Genomic DNA, 18,361 nt, shown 5'->3' with positions numbered 1-18,361 from the left:
TCATCTTTTATAATACTACTTGTGTTTATATCCAGAGCTTGTTCTATAACAAAATTATCAAAGAACTTCTCTAAAACGAAATTTCTTTTGTGACAATTATTTCTCAACTGCCGACAATATCCATCGTACTGGCTGTATCTTTATGACTTTAACGATATCATCCTTTATGACATATTAATAGTCTTTAATATCCAATATATAAGTTTATGCTTTCTAACTAAAGCATATATGCATATATTGAGCTATCTAAAGTAGCATTTTATTCATTAAATAAATATCTATTTCTTTTTTTTTCTTTAAAAAAAAAATTCTAAACGTAATCCTTAGGCAAGGGTGGTAATGGGGAGTAAATCAGATGAAACTGGTGGTAGTGGTGGTAAATTTGTTGATAGAGGAGGAGGATCGAATTCAGATATTCTCGGAATACTTGAAATACGTACAGGACATGAAGTTAATGTAGTATTAGAGTTATTAGTAGTAGTATTAGTAGTAGTAGTATTAGTATTAGTAGTAGTAGTAGTAGTATTAGTAGCAGTAGTAGTATTAATATTAGTAGTAGTGGTATTATGCATAATAGATGTTCGGGAAAGCTCATTTAAAGTATTTGAACTTGTTGTTGAAATAACTGAAGCAGAATAAGAGTAGTGTTGCCGAGCATTAGTTTCGTGTTTCAATTCTAATAGGGCGTTTGAATCTGTTAAAAGAGATTCATGATTCATTTTTAAAGGAAATTCTAAACGGCAATTATCTCCTGATATGAACAGAGTTGAATCATTTTGTGTATATTTATAATCATGCTTTATGAGTTTATGATTATAGTTTTTAAAACTAGAATATACACGATCAATAAGTTGAATATGTTGCTGATCGTCTAGTTTTTGGAAATTGGTATTATGACGTAGTAGTAGTAGTAAGGCTGGAAGAGGTTGTGGTAGGGATGAGATTCTGTTACTATTTAAAACGTATTCATCTTCACCTTTTATGGATGTAGTAGATGAATAGCATCTATCATCCTTTGTCTTGCTAATCTGTATTGATTGAGGACCATCGCTTACTGTTAAAATGAAAGAGGATAAATTTTGATTTATATCATTTGAGGTCCCTGTTTTATATAATACGTTACTAGTTTTTATTATAGTCGAATCTTCAAATGGATGATTTGGAAATAATTCTTGCTTTGTCTCTACTGCTGTCTTCATCTTTTTTGCCTGCTGACAATTGTGGTCGAGAAGCACTCGTTTATTTTCAAATGGCTTTGTAAAATCATAAATTAAAAATTTGTCCTCCATCATTTGTCTCTCTGGGTTTTGATCTGGTTCAGTTACTACTTGACTCTTAAAGGAAGTAGCATTGGACGCTCCAGGTCTACTACATTTATTATGGCTCCGTTTTTTAACTTTAAGAGGATGGTCTTCTAGTAGAATTTCCTCTAATTCATGTGTTGGATCAAAGTTAGCCCTTTTACTCTATATACATATACAAATATAAACATTAAAAATTAAAATAAATAAAATAAAATAAAAAAAAATCATAATAATTTTAAAGTTATATACATCTGGTGTAAAAGGCGGCATAAATTCCTTTGTTTCAAGTTTATCCCAGGGAATGGTGTGAAACCATGGATGCATCTTTAACCTTTGAAAACCTTGCTGTCCAACACCAATACGACTTGTAATATCACGTGATAGCAAAGATCGTATAAAGTCCTTTGCATGAGATGATATCTGATTATTTTCAGGAAATTGTAAATCATCGTAAAGAATAGCATGTCGGAGGGCTTCATTTGTCTTTCCTCTAAACGGTCGCTGAAAACAAAAAAAAAAAAAAAAAAAAAATAGGACATAAATTATATATGCTGCAAATAGTAAACCCCATGTCAATGATTTTACCTTTCCAAATAATAATTCATATATTACAACTCCCATTGACCACCAGTCTACTGATGAAGAATACCCTTTTTTTAGTAAAATTTCAGGAGCAATATATGCAAAACTTCCAGCAACTGATGTTAATGGCCTTGAATTATTGACAATGGCTGCAATGTTAAAATCGGTTAGATGAGCATGTCCTTGCTCATTTAGTAAAATATTATCTGGCTTAAGATCTCTAAAAGAAAATTTTTTTTTTTTTTTTTTTTTTTGGTATGGTGTACAATGTAATAATTTCTATTCCTCATTTCATTACCTATGTATTATATTCAATGAATGCAAATAGTTTAAACTGAGTGAAATTTCAGCAGCAAAAAATTTGACATGTTCCTCGGGCATGCTTCCTAAACGATCCAAATGAAATCTTAAATCTCCACCAAGCATCAAGTCTAATACCATGAATAAGTTTTCGTCATCTTGAAATGCATATCTCATGTTTACAATTAGATTATGATTGATTTGTTCTAATAAGCGTCTTTCAGATATAATATTTTCAACCGTTTTCATGTGTATGCATTTTAATTTGTTGATATATTTTAGAGCATATAATTGTTTTGTTCCTTTATGCTGTACAATTCGAACTTTTCCAAAAGCCCCCTTACCAACCGACCTTAATAAAGTAAAATGTGACAATTCGACTTTTTTTTTTTTTTTTTTTGGGGAGAGGGAGGTGGACATTTTTAGCTCATTTGTTCCAGTTATTTAATATCGAGGTTACCTTCTCCTTCTAAATCTAAAACTCCTTCTTGACAGCAAACGTTCCCCATTAAACAAAAAGTAGTAATTTACAAAGTTAAATTTGATTTCTTCGTTATTTTCTTTTTAAAGAAAAAGAGAAAAGAAAAAAAAGGTAAGGAAGGAATCTCTATAGGATGATCAATATGAAAAAAACAAACACACAAATTGACATGTACAAAATAAAATAAATATGTATAAAAAAAACGAATGATTTATTTATCCAACTGTTCTTTAACTAATAAGCGTGAGTTAAAAACCACTACATTGAACTTTCTTTTTTTTTTTTTTTTTTTTTTTTTTTTTGTTCAAAGAACCATAAACGTTGTACTTATTGTAACATATTCTAATGTCATATAAATAGGACAAATGATACGATGCGATTAAATAAAAAGGTATTACATAATAGGTGTGAGCACGTTGTAGTATTCAACTGGATTGCCCAGATCAGTAATATCAATAACCCCTTATATAAGGCGACACAATGTAAAAAAAAAAGAGAGAGAGAGGAGGGAAGTTCAAATAGTATATTGAACAATGGGTTTTAAATATCCGATCAATGTGCACAAAATAGCTTAAATAAAAAATGGCCAATAAGCGCATAAGTAATTTAATTATGCTGTATCGTCTTGGCCAGTTTAAAAAAAGCAAAAGAAAAGAAGAAATCAAAACCATGATGAGTATACTATACTATACTATTCTACGACAAGAGCAACTAATATACTAGTTTGAAAAGAGAAGAGTAAAGTGTTTGATAAAATAGATAATCCATTTCATATAAAATGGCACAAACTTGTTGGGCCAACAAACAAACCAAGATAAAGCTAATTGTAAAGACTTTGATTCCTTCAGAGGAAGTTGAGTGAGAAAGAATAAAAGAGGATCAGTGATAGTAAATGATTTTTTTTTTGAAGCCAATGGTACATATGAGAGGCATTTGATAGAGTGAACACAGGTAAAGTTATCATAGGGATGATAAAGACACAACTTCGGGAATATCATCATCAAAAAAAAAAAAAAAAAAAAAAAAGCTATCCAAGATACCAACAAAGGATAAGGCTATGCTCAATATGGTACTAAAAGAGTTGCACATTTGCTCTAAAGAAGGGCGACAAGTCAAGAATCAATTTGACGTTGATGTCACTACAAAGACGAGATAAGCTATCCTATGAGAATTGTTGAATAGTATAATTATCTAAAGTTATTTAATACTGGCATACATAAATTGCCAGAGGGGAGAGACTTTACAAAGTTTGTACCGAAAGAGTGAATGACAGACAGGCAGGCAGAAGCTTGGATGTGTGACAATTGATGTTGTAATAGAGTATCTTTAGGTAATTTCATTAAGCAAAGTTTCACCTTTGCTTTTAAAGTTGAACCACAGTCTGTCATTAATAACTATTAAATAAGATGAAACATGACTCTAGTTGAGGGTCATGATGATAAACTATTAAATATACGGCAAACACAATCATTTTGACAGGACTCTATATGAGGGAAAAAAAAAAAAAAGATGACTGTAATTTAAAATACTAATAGAAAGTCCGTATTCCAGTTGAGATTATGCCATTTAAATATAGAAGCGCATCATAAAGTACATACGATCATAGCCTCTAAAGTGAATATAGATAACATAATCATGATTTGATTCGTGATATATTTTGTCTTATTTAATGTTCTGTTGAATCAATATTAAAATGTCAATGAAAACTACCCGGTTTGAATGAAACATCAAGGTAAAGTATGAAAAAAGGAATCTATACAAGGTAAGTTTGATCATTAATTAAAGGAGTAACAAACAATACAATTGATAATATTCCGTCGATAGCCTAAATATTGATTACGGTCCCTACAAATTTGTAGAAGAGACAATATCGTTTCAGGTGTTGTTATTAATATGACATCATCATCATATAATAAATATGTAATTAAAGATGCCATTAACACGACTCCGTTTATTGCTTAAGCAGCAATTAGTTGGTTGTGGTGTGGTTATAGAGTAGGGCTAGTAGTTCATTCTATATATCTGAAGTGAAGTAAAGAAAAGACAAGAAATTTGATCTGTGAAGAGTCGTGCATAAAATACGATTAAAGTTTATATTGACCTTTTTTTTTTTATTTTATTTTATTTTTATTTTAATTAGTGACACTCTAAATTATACTAATTTCCCCAAAAAATAAAAAATAAAAATAAAAATAATTTTACGAAAAATATTTATCACCCCAGATTTTAAATACACAATCAATTTATAAAAGATAAAAACAGTGTAGATAAAAGACGAGAAAGAGAGAAAGAGAGAGAGAAAGAGAATTATGATAAGGCTAAGCAATAGTCTGAATACGTCGCTATTGACTAACATTTAAGCTCTATTATACTTCATCATAAAATACGTATCTATTCATCATAATAAACTGGTCTGATATTAAAGGCATACGATAAAACGTACATACTTATCGCCTTATTAACGGGAAAAAACAATAACAACAACATAAAATACTTTGTGGATATACATATTTTATTAACCTTGCATAGTTGAAGAAGAATGTAATTGAACTCTTCAAATTATTTTTGAACAATATATCTCATGTTTACTTACATTTAGCTTTTAATCAAGCAAATCCTTTTTTTTTTTAATTTTATTTTATATTTTATTTCCTTTTGACAGATAAAATATGCTCAAATACATCAGATAAAAAAGTTTTGAATTGCGACAGTTATTTAATAAGAAAGAAAAAAAAAAAAAGACAGCCGTATATATTTTTATTTTTCTAATTATATAAATATTTATATACATACAAATATATACGCATCTAAACAGTATTAAATAAATTTTATCATTACATACTACTTTAAATGTTTATATATAAAAAAAAATCATTCGATACTAATGGACTCGTTCATTTTTTTAACCTACTGAGATCAAATAAACTATAATAGCCAAAAAAGAAAAAGAAAAAAAAAACGCGCTATTTGGTAAGTTATCAAATAGTCAATTATGTTCTTTTATGTAATTAACTGGTTCCTTTTTTTTTTTTAATAAATTTACTAATACACAGGACTATTATAAAACATGAAATCATTATTAAAAAAAATTAACAATAGATATACCTGAAACCCTATATCTGTTCATAACCTACATCCTTATGAAAGCTTTTTTTTTTATTTTTTTTTTAAAGAAAAATATGAAACAAAAAAAAAAAAGTTGAATATCAATGCTTACTAAAAAGATAAAATAAAAATAAAAGACAGCTGAAGTTAATATGCTACATTAAAAGCTAATAATAAACATTAAAAAAAAAACTCTAGAAGAGTGTTTAGTTCTAATATGATGTACACTTAATTTATGGAACAAGAAAAAAAAAATTTTTTTTTTTATTATGAATGAATATACAAATTTTAAATAGGTGTTGATAGCATGATATTTCCATTATTAAAAGAATTTACAATATCTTCATTTGGTACTACTATTTTAGCCTCAGGATAGTTCAAGATGATATCAGGATCAATTTTGACTGTCTTAATAGTAGTGGGTAATGAATCATAACTCAGAGTACTTGATGTTGGGGATAAGCATATGTCTTCATCATGATTAATAATGCCTCCACTTCTAATTGTATTTATCTTTGTAAGTGAATGAGTGGTCTTGGGACGCGATGAATTAGAATTTCGTTTGCTCATCATAGAGGATATCGTTGATGTGCGTTTTTCGCTTTTATCAGTTAAAACTGGAGGAGATGGTAAGGTGTTTGAATCTATAACGGATACGGGTATACTATAAGTTTTATTATTACTATTATTATGTGCTTGTTGTTGTTGTTGTTGTTGTTGAGATCTCCAGATACTACTATTTAGACTAGAGCCTCGAACTGGTTCTTGACAAGATTGCAATGGTATTATTGATGGTAGTGGTGGTGGTGGTGGTGAAGAACGCTTCCTTCTCTGACTAGATTTTCGAGGAATAGGTATTGCAGTCGTGACAGGATTGTTAACCAGGTTATTAGGAGTGGATGATAGCTGACTTGGTTGTGTTTCTTCTGTTGTTGTTAATGTAGGATAACAATAGTTACTTCTATGTATCATACTAGAGGTATTGTATTGTTTCCCTGTAATAAAGGGTCCACCACTACTTAACTGTTTTTGCCGTCGATCATGATTATTATCAGGTACAGTTGGCTTATTGTAAACTTCAACATTATCTGAATAATTTCTATTCTTTTCACTAGCAGAAGTTATACTAATGGTATCATTCATTTTAGTGTCATTCTCTAAGGGCTGGTATGGTTGAAAATAAAGTAACGTAGCTGTGGATGCATTGGATTGACTAGTTGAAGAATAAGAGGATGGTCTTCTTCCATAATGATGAGTTATGATATTATCAGAAGACAAATGATGATTTTTTGCTCTTCCTATATGACAATAGCCAAGAAAAAGATTAGAATATATATATATGTGTGTGTGTATGTATGTATGTATGTGTACCTTGCTTGCTCCATTTAGAATGCTCCAAAGGGAAAATAGGAGCACTTTTTGAAGCCTTGGGCTGAACATCAATTGTTGAGTGATGAAGATTCTCTTTTGGATGATGTCCAAAATTTAAAAGAGTACTATGTGAGGATTTCTTTTTCTTTGTAGACTTTTTTGAGAAAAAGTTCAATAGAGTAGAGTTAAATGTATTTTGCTTTGATGAAGAAGTAGAGCTGGATTCATTTTTATTATTTTCAGTGGTAGAAACGGTCAACGCATTGTTTTGATTATTATTTCCCTTAGTTTTTAAAAAAGATAAAAAATCAATACGTTCTTTATAAATATTACACTATAGATAGATAGATATAGTTAGGATGATTGCCTATTATTAAAATTTATATCTTATCATATATGTATAGACTTTACTATTGATTTTAATCCATCCGTATCATGTCCATGATCCGCTTGTTGTAATACTTGTGAAAGAAGTTCAACTGCTTCAGTATAAGCACAAATAGCGTTTTGAAAATCATTAGATGTATCATATTCAACTGCAATATTGGCTTTTTCGAGAGCATAATCAATGTATTTTTTTATAGCTTCATCTCGAGATATTATATTGGATAAGTCTTTTTGATTTGACATTTTCATTTTATTTTATTTTTTTTTTATTTTTTTATTTTTTGGTAATGCAAATCGTTTTTCTTCTATTTTTGTAAAATCAAAGCCAAAAAAAAAATATGTATATAAAATAAAATAAAATCAAATAAAACAAAACGAAATGAAATAAAAGAAAGTAAAAATAAATCAAAAAAAAGAATGAATAATAATGTGAAGGACAATAGGGAATGAGTGACCTTTTGCTTGATTTAAAGTATTTAAGAAAGAAAGAAAGAAAAAAAAAATTTCCCCTTATATAATAATGAAAAGGACAAAAATTATTGTTGTATTCTCCATTACCAATATAGTACGGAAACGGAATATATTCCGAACTTAAAGTATTCCAACACAATTTATATTAAAAATTGAAAGCAATTTATTTATAAAAAGATGTTTCAGAGAAATATAATAAAGCTACTAGAAAAAGATAAAAAAAGAATCAAGAGATAAGAAGAATAAGAAACAAGCAAACGAACGAAAAAAAAAAAAAAAAATAGAGAGAGAGAGAAAAGGGGGAAAAAGGAGGGAAAAGTTGATGGTTAAAATTGACAAGCTGTGCATAAACATGCATGTATAAAAAAAACTAAAGTAGACGAAAATCCAAAAATGCTCTACGGTTTAAGTATATTTTTAGACAATAAAATAAGTGGTATACGCTTAATAATAATGACAAAGATGAAGGAACCAATGTAAACGACTCCTTTTTTTTTTTTTGTAGTAAATTTTATACCGACAAAAAGACAATAAAACTGGAGTAAATTTTTATTAATGACGATCATAACTGTGTTTGTCGTCTGCTTAGTATTTTTCTTTTATTGTACTCAAATTATATATTAATTGATATATTCTCTCTCAAATATTCGGCTTCTTTTCTAAATATCGTATTTTTGTAAGTGATTGATTACCTTATACTACTTTATTTAACCCTATAAATATAATATTTATATTCTTTGCATATATAATATTTATACTCTTTGCACATGTAACACTTATATCCTTTGCATAAATATTCAGAACTTGCAAGTAACACATTATTTTCTAAGGTTTGTCTTACTATCTTTTATTCATTTGATAATTTTATTACTTTTGCTATGAATAATTTTATTCTATTTTCATTTTTTGATCTGTAAAAATCTGTAGTTTTCTTTTTTTTTCTATCTTTATTTGTTTTCAAACCATGTACTATGTTACACGCTAATTGCTACAACATTTAATTGCCAAAAAAAAAAAAAAAAAAAAAAAAAAGATAGAAAATTTACATTTTTCTATTTCCCCACCTTCTATTAAAAATAATAATAATAATAATAAGGAAAATAAGGGGGAAGGAAAAAAAATGTAGGGAGGAGGGGAAATATAATCTTATTTTTTTTTTTTTGTAATTTTATTTACTATATTTACTACTATATTATACATTTAGTTGTTATACATGTGCCATTAATTATACTGTTATAATTCATCCAGGATTTGTTCTTTTGCTGAGTCTTCTCTTAAAAGGTAATTTTACGCTATTTGAAACGCAGGGGTAGTTTTCCTTCTTTGAATGGCAATAAAATAAAAGCTCAAAAATAAAACTGTAAAATAAACTTTATTATAGACCAATAAGTAATGAATGGCATGTGTAGACTTAATCTATATTTTAATACGACAATTATTGCATTTAATAGTCTTCTTTCTTCAGGTAAAACTAATTATTGTATATATAGTATTGTGTATATGTGTTATGAAATATATATTTACAATATTTAGTTACCAGTTAGTTCAAGTAAGGCAATTAGAACGTATTATTGATTATTCAATACTAGCAGCTTGTAGCGACATGTTTGAATAGAGTTGTACACTACTTTTGTTCTTCATGCAAAGGAGAAGAAATCATTTTTTTTTATGTTCATATTCATATACATTTACATATAAATATACCTATAAATATACATACAAATATACATATACGTATCTATATATATACGCATATAAAATTTAAATTGATACAAATAAATGCAAAGTAAATTCAACCAATCATAATCCTTATATTTCCTTCCTTTTTATTTGTTATTTGTTAAATAAAATAGATTCTGTATTATCTTCTGTTAGATTCATACTATATTCATCTATATAATATATGCATACATCTTTATCTTTGCCTTTATTCGCTGCTGAGTTTGAATATAATATGCGGATCATCAAATAAAAAACCTGGATTTTAATCCAAGCAACCCTATTTCATTGCACCTGATAATTTTTGCCTTTTTTAAAAAAAAATCATGCTCATATTCATTCATTTTTATTATTTTCTTTTTACAAACATTATTTTATTCTATTCAAATAAACAATGACTTGATATAAGAGTGGAGATTCGAAATAGAATAAATGTAACTGTATATGTGTATGCGTGTGTGTGTGTGTGTGCGCGTGTGTGTGCGTATGTGTGTGTGTGTGTCTGTGCGTATATGTGCATGTTTTTTTTTCATTTTATTTTTTTTGGAGGAGATCAAAAATAAGCCTAAATGATACACAATAACTATTCATTTTATATTGTTATTCAGATTCTACCATTGATTTTACGATAGTCTTCTGGGGTCTATAAGGCGACCCTATTTATTACGTTAAATATCATTTCATCCCTCCTTTCTTCTTCTTCTTCTTCTTCTTTGTACTTTTAGTGAAATTAATTGAATTTTTTAATATTTATCTTTGTTTTCTTTTAAATCAAATATACATACTTCACATACAATCTATATATTTATATATTTATATATTCTTTTTTATCTTTCTCTGCAACTATAGTATATGTATATAGATAGATAGATAGATAGACAGACAGACAGACAGTTAACATGTTTTCGTATAAAAATAATCCTTCCTTTCATACAGACTATAATAATATGGACTCTCAACAACTAAACTCATTTGACAGTATAAACTATCAAGAAACAGATACATCAAATATCAATAGCGTTGAAGAAAATTCTGTAGTATATTATCAGAATAATAATTCTTTCTTTTATTCAAAGGATAATCAACTAGACCAAACTTTTTCTTGTCAACAATCGGCAGATTCAATAATAGATACTATTATTCCTTTCAGTGATTACAATCATCATTCTTATTATCTTTCATCAATGTCATATCATATCCCTTCTTCTTTATCACCTACACAGAATAGTGATACTATAGAACTAATAAATCAAGAATCATCATCTATCATTTCCAATCCTACCTCTTCTTTACCTACTACTATCAATCATCAATTATCAAGTCAAAATAGTTGTTATCCTATATCTAGTACCATCATGTCTGAGAAGCCTCATATAGCGACATCAATATGGGGTGATGAAGGTACAGTTTGTTTTCAAGTCAATGTTCAAGGTATCTATGTTGCAAGGCGTCAAGGTAATATCCTATATATATGTGCGTGTGTTTATAAGGAAATTATATATAAATACATATTTATTTATTCTAGATAATGATATGATCAATGGTACAAAGTTATTAAATGTAACTGGTATGTCTCGTGGTAGAAGAGATGGGATTCTAAAGAATGAAAAGAGACGCGTGGTAGTAAAGATTGGAGCTATGCATCTTAAGGGTGTCTGGGTCACTTTTACACGGGCCAAGGCTTTAGCAGAGCAATTCAATATCATTGATCAGCTTTATCCTCTCTTTGAAGATAATCCAATACCCTTTTTCTGCCATTACTTGCCAGAGTTAGATGATAGCAATCATCATCTTTCTCCTTATTATTCAATGCATAATACTCATTCATCCTCTTCTCATTTACCACAACATGATCAATATCCTCCTTATCATACACAGCAGCATTCCTATAATATAATTAATGAACCAAATTCAATACTAATATTGTCACCTTCTATGAATAATAATAATAATAATAATAATAATACAAGCTATTCATGTCAGTATTCATCCCTATCATCAAACACAACTAGTCCTTTTATGTCGTCTATGCAACAGGAAGATGAACATACTACTTATAATGACAATAATCCATATTCATTTATTTCTAGTTATTAATATACATACATACATACATACATGTATAGATATGTATACTATATTATACTTTTTTTTTTTTTTTTTTTTTTTTTTTTTTTTTTTAAAAAATAATATTAAATACGCAACTTTATTAAATCAAGATTTCCTAAAATCAAACACATCTTCTGGTTTATTAGCCAGTAACTAAAAGATATGAATTAGCATTTATTTTTATATATATCTACAAAATAATGATATTTTACCAAATCTAATTCATGCATTATATCATCTGTTAATAACTTTCTAACATGAAGTGCCTGAATATTCTCTTTTGCTTGAGCTGTAGTAGAGGCCCCAATAATAACCGATGTTACATTAGGATTCTTTAAACACCATGCAATAGCTAATTGAGCAGGTGTACAACCAAGGCGTTTTGCAATGGTCTAAAATAGATTATTATACTCTTCTTTTATATATATATATTCATATGATAACTTACCGTTGTTAATTTTATCTTTTCTATTTTCCTTCTTCCTTCTTCACTAAAAAAGACTGCTCTTAATCGATTAATAACAGGATGATCTTGTATAGCTAAACGCGTGTATGGCGGGATATTGCCTTCATTATATTTGCCACTCAAAAGACCTATAATACCCCTTTCCCAGTATAAATCAATATATCAAGAAGTCCTCACCCTCCCTCTCTCTCTCTTTTTTTTTTTTTTTTTTTTTTTTTTTTTTTTTTTTTTTTTTGCTTTACCGGATGCTAAAGGTGACCAAATACATGTACCGAGTTTATATTTTTGATACATTGGTAAATATTCTTTTTCAACTCGTTCACGATTTAACATGTTATATTGTGGTGACTACAACTCATATTAATTATTTCCTTTATTTTACATATACATATACATGTATATATTACCTCAGTAATAGGAGCAATCATATGCAATCGTTCTGCTACATTCATAGCTTCTGTAATCAAATAGGCTGGCCATTCACTTGTTCCCCAATATAACGACATACCTTTATCAATACACCAATTAAAGGCTCTTACAATCTCTTCCATAGGAGTATCAGGATCTAATATTTATATAAGAGTATAAAATTATTAAAAAAAAAATAAAAAAAAAACTCCCCGTTTATTATGCCTCCTTTTATCTATCTATCTATCTACCTGGCCTCTGAGCATATAAAATATCCACATAATCTAATTGTAATCTTTGTAAACAAGCTACAGTTCCTTCAAATACATGTTTTCTAGACAATCCTCGATCATTAGGTCCTTTCCCTCCCCAAAATACTTTGGTTGATATAACAAAATCTGATCTTCGAAGACCTTTTTGATTACGCAAAGCTAATCCTAAATCAATTTCTGCTTGACCACCTACAAAAAAAAAGTTCATTGAGAAAGTTGCTTCATCATAGAAGAGATGTGTGTATATACCAGCATGACTCTCTGCAACGTCAAAATGATTAATTCCTGCTTCTAATGCTGTTTTTACAATTTCTGTTGTTTGTTCTACAAACAAAAGGATAAACAAAAAAAATGAGAATAGTCTATTTAATAACTGAAGAGGATTGAATGACTCTATTACACATGTATATATCTATTTTACCAGGTGAGATTTGCCCACCTTTAATTAATCATTGTTAATTGTTAGTATTTTTTTTTTCAAATAATAATAATAAAAAAAAACTAAACTTTAACTTACCAAAAGTTATCCAAGAACCTAAAGATAATACGCTTACTTTTAAACCAGAATTACCAAGGTAACGGTATTCCATAGATTCCATTAAAAAAAAAAAAAGAAAAATAATAAAAAAAAAAAGAAATACGAAGCAGCAGCAATGGTAATAAATAATAGTAAAATAAGACTCAGAGAGAATCTATTAGTAAAATTAGGAAATTAAAATATCCGTTGATCTTAATAAGACATTGTATGACTTTTTTTTTTTTTTTTTTTTTTTTTTTTTTTTTATTCCAACGAATCTAATGAATCGACTGACGGATTTCGTCTTATTTAGTTAGTAGTGTATTTAATGAGAAATACGAATACTTCTAGAACCCAAGCTGGCATATGTTTAAAGAGGTCAAAATAATTTAGCATATATTTATAGAGTTTACAAATAAAAATAAAAAAAAAAATTGATTTACTATTATTATTTTAAATAAACTGAACAAATAGTGTATTATTATAAACAAAGTATTTACATTTATTTGAAGAAAGAGGAGGGACAATAATAAAATAACTAGTCAAGATTTTTTTTTTTAACTGGTTTCTGAAACATACCTGTCTTTATTTTCATTTTATTTTATTTTATTTTTCCAGGGAATTATAAAGAAGTATTACCATAACAACAAAATGGATAATGATAAGCATGCATAATAACACTCTCCTCATATTTATAAATCATGAATACAGATCTAAATTCTGATTATTCTATCAATAACATTCAGGAGTCCTTTTCTTCTTTTATTATCGTCTGTAGCTATATATAGCCTGTCTATAGTGTTTAATTAGTATTAAATAAAAAGACAATCTATCTTATAAATATATGTAAAGAAGTCATTACCAATAACATAACATAAAAAAAAAGTTTACTGTTGTTTATAGGATAGATTTTTTTTTTGTTAGGCGACGTGATTTGACATTGGAGCATGTCGATGTAGATTCCTGGTATCTTTCTCATGAACTGCGAATTACATGTGAAAGTCCCTGTTGACTTTTTTTTGCTGAAAAAAAAAAAGAAAAAAAAAGAAAGAAAGAGCATAAAGAAGTATTAAGAGCAACTAATAGCCAGAAGAAGGGCGCATACTGTGAGCCTTTTGGATTTTTGTTAACCCTTCTATTATAAGACTTAAATAAAAGAAAAACATTACTTCAGCAAGTTCCAGATCATCATTGAATCTACTACATGTAATTTTCATCATAATTTCTACACTTATAAGCAAATAAAGCTTATATGGATACTTTTTTTTTTATCATTATTTTGCTCTTTTGTGTCCTATGCTCCAGTTCGTACGCAAACAATAATAAAAAATGAAAAAGAAAACCCAATATACAAATATACGCTTAAATAAGTTTTCTATTATAAAGAGGAAAAAAAAAAAAAAACAAAACAAAAACAAAAACAAAAACAAATAATAAACAAAAGGGAAACTTATTTTAGTACTGTTTTTTCAATTCGAACATGATGATAAGGTGAAGCCAACAAAAGCGTTCCACCATTCTTAGTAGTAGTAGTAGTAGTAGTATGAACATCAATAGAATACTTTGGTAAACCTTCAACGAATGGATGATTCCATTGACATAGGACATGATAAATATCCAAGAGACAAAAGGCATCACAGGCACCATATAATATTTGTTCTTTACTTAATGGTCTTCGTTCCCAGTTACTAAGTTGTTGACGTTTATTAAGGTAAACACCTAAAAAAGTAGTAACAACTCCAGCTAATCCACCCGTAATAACCTCTCCTTGTTTTGTTTTTAACGTTTTCATATCTATCAATTTAGTTATTTGCCAATCTTTTGAAGACGGTAAAGAAAGATGTAAAAGGTCCAGGTCACCACCAAAATCAAAGCCTAAAGAAGCAGCAGATTAGATTCAATTATATAAATATCAGATTAAATTATACTAAATTACCTAGTTTTAATATATCTTCATCTTCAAATAAAAGCTTTAAAATCAATTCAGTTAACCGATATAGATGTCTATTTTGTGGTTCAAATATGGTTTTGAGATCCAATAAAAAGACATAACCGTCTGTATCAGTTGCAATCTGCATAAGTGCTGTCCGCACTGAACTACTGCTGATTTTAGCAAAATGAGGTATCCATTCTGTATCAAGCCCACAAATAGTAGATACCGAAAGGACTTCCTTCATCTGCATCAAGGTCTCCTGTGAATCTACTAGAACACATTTTGCATAGGGCGGTAAATAATAGTATTGCTCGGGTGATAGCATCGCATGTCCATGATGAGGACCTCTCTTACAACTTGTAAATGTAGTTCGATGACGTGACATCTGTTCTCCTTTAACAACACCCAGCAGTCTTTGATCTAATGGAAGTGAATTATATCGGCAATAAAATTCTTGCTGTCCATAACGTGATGCAAAGTAAGGTGGAGCGACTGTATCGCCAATGTCAATCAATTCCTTAATGGCCAAACGAGCCATCACTGGATCCCTTTCGCATAAGAGGTCAATGAGTCCATTGTAGTTGTCGCTCGCCTCAATCGTCATGGTATCATCTTCTAGTTGTTGAATAGCACGTTGTGCGAGGATATATCTTAAACAAGCATATCGCTGAGATAATGAAATAAAATAATACTCTGACTCTGACTCCTCTTTGAGTTCTATCTCTTTCATTATTTTTGTACCACAATTCACAAGGTCCTTTTGAAATTTACGTTCCTTAAGTCGAGAGAGCTGTTGTATTGGTGTGTCGGTCTCAAGAGGGTCTTTCAAGTATGTATCTGGAACAATACCAAGATTGCCTGCATAATTAAATCGAAGCTGTTTATTAATAAAGCATAATAATTGTCTTTGTCTTTCAGCATGATCGCGGTAAAGAAGAGGGAGATGCATGCCATGACCCGCAGTGAAAAAGAGATCAGCGGTATAATCAATAGGGAATCGATCAAAGAGGTTTAAATGACGTATAATAGACACAACCTCATCATAATAACCATATTTGAAAAGTGTACGAGCTAATTTGACACCTTCATCCTCTAACTCACAACCTAAAGCAATCAAATCAGATAACTTGAAGGTATCCATTGCATAATAGACAATAACTGGAGATGGGATTGTATCCATCATTTTCAAGAGCTTCAGCTGATGTCTTCGTGTTAGGGTATATCGTTGAATTATTTCTTCTGGAACTCCAAGAATTTCAGCTAATGTAATAATATTATCTTCTTCTTCGTCTTCGTCTTCGTCATCATCATTATCATCTTCATCTTCTTCTACATGATTATTATCTACGGGGTCTTCAAAAGAGATCAAATCCATACTATGTGTCACTTGTTGCACAACATCGTCGTCAAAAGAAATTAAATCCATTTCCGTTTTCTCAGGTAGACAACGTTGTTCAATAGGTGTATCCAAAAACTTTCTTAGAGCCGTACATAAATTATTCACTAACATTTTTCGAAATTTACTTGTTAATTCTTTATTTTTACTATGATTAGCAAAATAATTGGATAATGCTTCCAACGTATTCTAATATGAAATTGTAAGTTATCTATATACATACATGTATATATATATATATATTTTTTGTTTCCTCCTCCTCCTCCTCCTTTCTTTTATATATGTATATATATCATTTCCCTCCCTCTCTTTCTCTCCCCCTTCCCTCCTCTCTCTCTCTTTTCTTTTTTTTTTTTTTTTTTTTTTTTTTTTTTTTTTTTTTTTTTTTCCTTTAGGAACTTACAAGTACAAAGTCAGGAGGATCAGATGAATAATGTAAATATTTTCTCAATCGTACTTCAATAACAGAATTAATTGTCTCAATTTCACGAATGCGAAGATAAATATCACAACTTTTATAAACATGGATTAGACGAGAGATGAGTAACTCGGCGTTCATGTCAGTACAGATCGATTGAAGTTCTTGGTCAGAAATGTATTGCAAAGAGGCAGCTTTATCCTTTTCACTTTCTGTTTCTGTATCTGTTTCGTCTGTGACGAGTGATGAGGTACCTATTGAAGAAACGATGGTAGGTGGTGTTGTCATGATAGTTATTGTACTAGCAGGAGAAGATGGTGACATGGATGGAGATGTAAGCAGGAATGGTGGTGATGCTGTTGCTGCTGCTGCTGCTGCTTGTATAGTTGAAGAATAATCACGACCATTAGGATGTAAAAGAGGTGACTTGGTTCGTTTTCTTCGAGATGGTAAATTAGCTTTTATCATACGAATAGAAGCTTCAGAGATCATTGGTGATTGTCTGTTCTTTTTTGTCTTGTTGTGATATCTTTTTTTAGATGTCGAATGCGATAACGGTGGCGGTGGTACTTCATTAATGGAATTAATTACCCATTCGTCTTCTGAAAAATCAGAATCAATCTCGTTGTCGAGGTTGATCGTACTCTTCATATGTATATATATATATATCTATATATTTATATTTTTTGTATTGTTTGTCTGTTTGTTTGTCTATTTTTTTTTTTTTTTTTTTGAAAAAAAAAAATACACACACAAAAACACACACACACACACACACACACACACACAGGGAGAGAGAAAGAGAAAGATAGAGAGGAAGAAAAGAAAAATTAATTCAAAAGACTTTTAATGTAATATTTACAAGAGGAAAGAAGAATAATAAAAGGCTTTCTGTTTTACGAAAAAAAAAAAAAAAAATTCTGGATTCCATAAACTAACCAATCAAATAAAATACATAAATATTTAATAATCAGATACATGCAATTTTAAATGTAAGCATCTATTATCTTGAATTGCTACCATAATAATCAGATTATCAAAAAGATAATGCAGAGAGACAAGAAAATAAACAGGCAAAAAAAAGAAAAAGAAAAGCTAAATATGGTAAAAGTAGTAGTATGT

The 18,361-nt window shown here is 29.2% G+C and overlaps 7 protein-coding genes across 7 annotated transcripts; 1 reads left to right on the top strand and 6 right to left on the bottom strand.

The window, feature by feature from the left end:
• Window positions 1-256: 256 nt before the first annotated feature.
• Window positions 257-2,843, bottom strand: BX663DRAFT_520260 (kinase-like domain-containing protein). The gene is made up of 6 exons (XM_051529095.1): window positions 2,647-2,843; window positions 2,185-2,566; window positions 1,890-2,106; window positions 1,554-1,805; window positions 1,124-1,466; window positions 257-1,054 (listed from the first exon to the last, which is right to left on the bottom strand). Exons 1-6 carry the CDS (start codon window positions 2,693-2,695, stop codon window positions 324-326), a joined length of 1,974 nt encoding a protein of 657 aa, XP_051379721.1. The 5' UTR covers window positions 2,696-2,843; the 3' UTR covers window positions 257-323.
• A 119-nt stretch (window positions 2,844-2,962) lies between these two features.
• BX663DRAFT_520256 (uncharacterized protein) lies at window positions 2,963-3,679 on the bottom strand. Its single transcript, XM_051529094.1, has one exon. It carries the CDS (start codon window positions 3,666-3,668, stop codon window positions 3,387-3,389), a length of 282 nt encoding a protein of 93 aa, XP_051379720.1. The 5' UTR covers window positions 3,669-3,679; the 3' UTR covers window positions 2,963-3,386.
• Window positions 3,680-4,366: 687 nt separating this feature from the next.
• Window positions 4,367-4,739, bottom strand: BX663DRAFT_520254 (uncharacterized protein). The gene has a single exon (XM_051529093.1). The coding sequence runs from the start codon at window positions 4,602-4,604 to the stop codon at window positions 4,443-4,445; it is 162 nt and encodes a 53-aa protein (XP_051379719.1). The 5' UTR covers window positions 4,605-4,739; the 3' UTR covers window positions 4,367-4,442.
• A 1,321-nt stretch (window positions 4,740-6,060) lies between these two features.
• On the bottom strand, window positions 6,061-7,779 carry BX663DRAFT_488966 (uncharacterized protein; the record flags this gene model as incomplete). Its single annotated transcript, XM_051524852.1, has 3 exons — window positions 6,061-7,070; window positions 7,144-7,477; window positions 7,555-7,779. 3 exons carry the CDS (start codon window positions 7,777-7,779, stop codon window positions 6,061-6,063), a joined length of 1,569 nt encoding a protein of 522 aa, XP_051379718.1.
• A 3,302-nt stretch (window positions 7,780-11,081) lies between these two features.
• Window positions 11,082-11,475, top strand: BX663DRAFT_418984 (transcription regulator HTH, apses-type DNA-binding domain-containing protein; the record flags this gene model as incomplete). The annotated part of the gene is made up of 2 exons (XM_051522382.1): window positions 11,082-11,175; window positions 11,246-11,475. Coding segments are annotated over 2 exons (324 nt in total), but the record flags the coding sequence as incomplete, so codon positions are not given.
• A 417-nt stretch (window positions 11,476-11,892) lies between these two features.
• Window positions 11,893-13,585, bottom strand: BX663DRAFT_520248 (NADP-dependent oxidoreductase domain-containing protein). Its single transcript, XM_051529092.1, has 9 exons — window positions 13,493-13,585; window positions 13,397-13,414; window positions 13,225-13,299; window positions 12,955-13,164; window positions 12,703-12,860; window positions 12,538-12,643; window positions 12,278-12,423; window positions 12,042-12,181; window positions 11,893-11,982 (listed from the first exon to the last, which is right to left on the bottom strand). The coding sequence occupies exons 1-8, from the start codon at window positions 13,572-13,574 to the stop codon at window positions 12,164-12,166; spliced, it is 813 nt and encodes a 270-aa protein (XP_051379716.1). The 5' UTR covers window positions 13,575-13,585; the 3' UTR covers window positions 11,893-11,982; window positions 12,042-12,163.
• Window positions 13,586-14,042: 457 nt separating this feature from the next.
• BX663DRAFT_545437 (uncharacterized protein) lies at window positions 14,043-17,972 on the bottom strand. The gene is made up of 5 exons (XM_051530926.1): window positions 17,225-17,972; window positions 15,429-17,010; window positions 15,055-15,367; window positions 14,384-14,514; window positions 14,043-14,285 (listed from the first exon to the last, which is right to left on the bottom strand). The coding sequence occupies exons 1-5, from the start codon at window positions 17,888-17,890 to the stop codon at window positions 14,206-14,208; spliced, it is 2,772 nt and encodes a 923-aa protein (XP_051379715.1). The 5' UTR covers window positions 17,891-17,972; the 3' UTR covers window positions 14,043-14,205.
• Between the last annotated feature and the right edge of the window lie 389 nt (window positions 17,973-18,361).

This window comes from Cokeromyces recurvatus (genome assembly GCF_025118155.1).
Source record: "Cokeromyces recurvatus strain NRRL 2243 chromosome Unknown BX663scaffold_28, whole genome shotgun sequence".
Classification (NCBI taxonomy): Eukaryota; Fungi; Mucoromycota; class Mucoromycetes; order Mucorales; family Mucoraceae; genus Cokeromyces; species Cokeromyces recurvatus.
The sequence above is the reverse complement of the archived record's forward strand: the minus strand, read 5'-3'. Positions and strand labels throughout refer to the sequence as shown.

Bases quoted from the DNA above. Each gene is read 5' to 3' on its own strand.
- BX663DRAFT_520260 (XM_051529095.1), bottom strand. From the start codon at position 2,695: ATGGGGAACGTTTGCTGTCAAGAAGGAGTTTTAGATTTAGAAGGAGAA. The intron at 1,806-1,889 runs GTAAAATCATTG...TTTTGTTTTCAG, and splicing joins ATGAATTATTATTTGGAAAG to CGACCGTTTAGAGGAAAGAC. The intron at 1,055-1,123 runs GTAACGTATTAT...TCATTTTAACAG, and splicing joins TTCGACTATAATAAAAACTA to TAAGCGATGGTCCTCAATCA.
- BX663DRAFT_520256 (XM_051529094.1), bottom strand. From the start codon at position 3,668: ATGATGATATTCCCGAAGTTGTGTCTTTATCATCCCTATGATAACTTT.
- BX663DRAFT_520254 (XM_051529093.1), bottom strand. From the start codon at position 4,604: ATGGCATCTTTAATTACATATTTATTATATGATGATGATGTCATATTA.
- BX663DRAFT_520248 (XM_051529092.1), bottom strand. From the start codon at position 13,574: ATGGAATCTATGGAATACCGTTACCTTGGTAATTCTGGTTTAAAAGTA. The intron at 13,165-13,224 runs GTATATACACAC...TTTTTTTTGTAG, and splicing joins CGTTGCAGAGAGTCATGCTG to GTGGTCAAGCAGAAATTGAT. The intron at 12,861-12,954 runs GTAGATAGATAG...TATAAATATTAG, and splicing joins TTTATATGCTCAGAGGCCAG to ATCCTGATACTCCTATGGAA.
- BX663DRAFT_545437 (XM_051530926.1), bottom strand. From the start codon at position 17,890: ATGAAGAGTACGATCAACCTCGACAACGAGATTGATTCTGATTTTTCA. The intron at 14,515-15,054 runs GTATTCTATTGA...TTTTTTTTTCAG, and splicing joins TTCGTTGAAGGTTTACCAAA to CAAAAAAAAGTCAACAGGGA. The intron at 14,286-14,383 runs GTAAACTTTTTT...TAAACACTATAG, and splicing joins AATCTATCCTATAAACAACA to ACAGGCTATATATAGCTACA.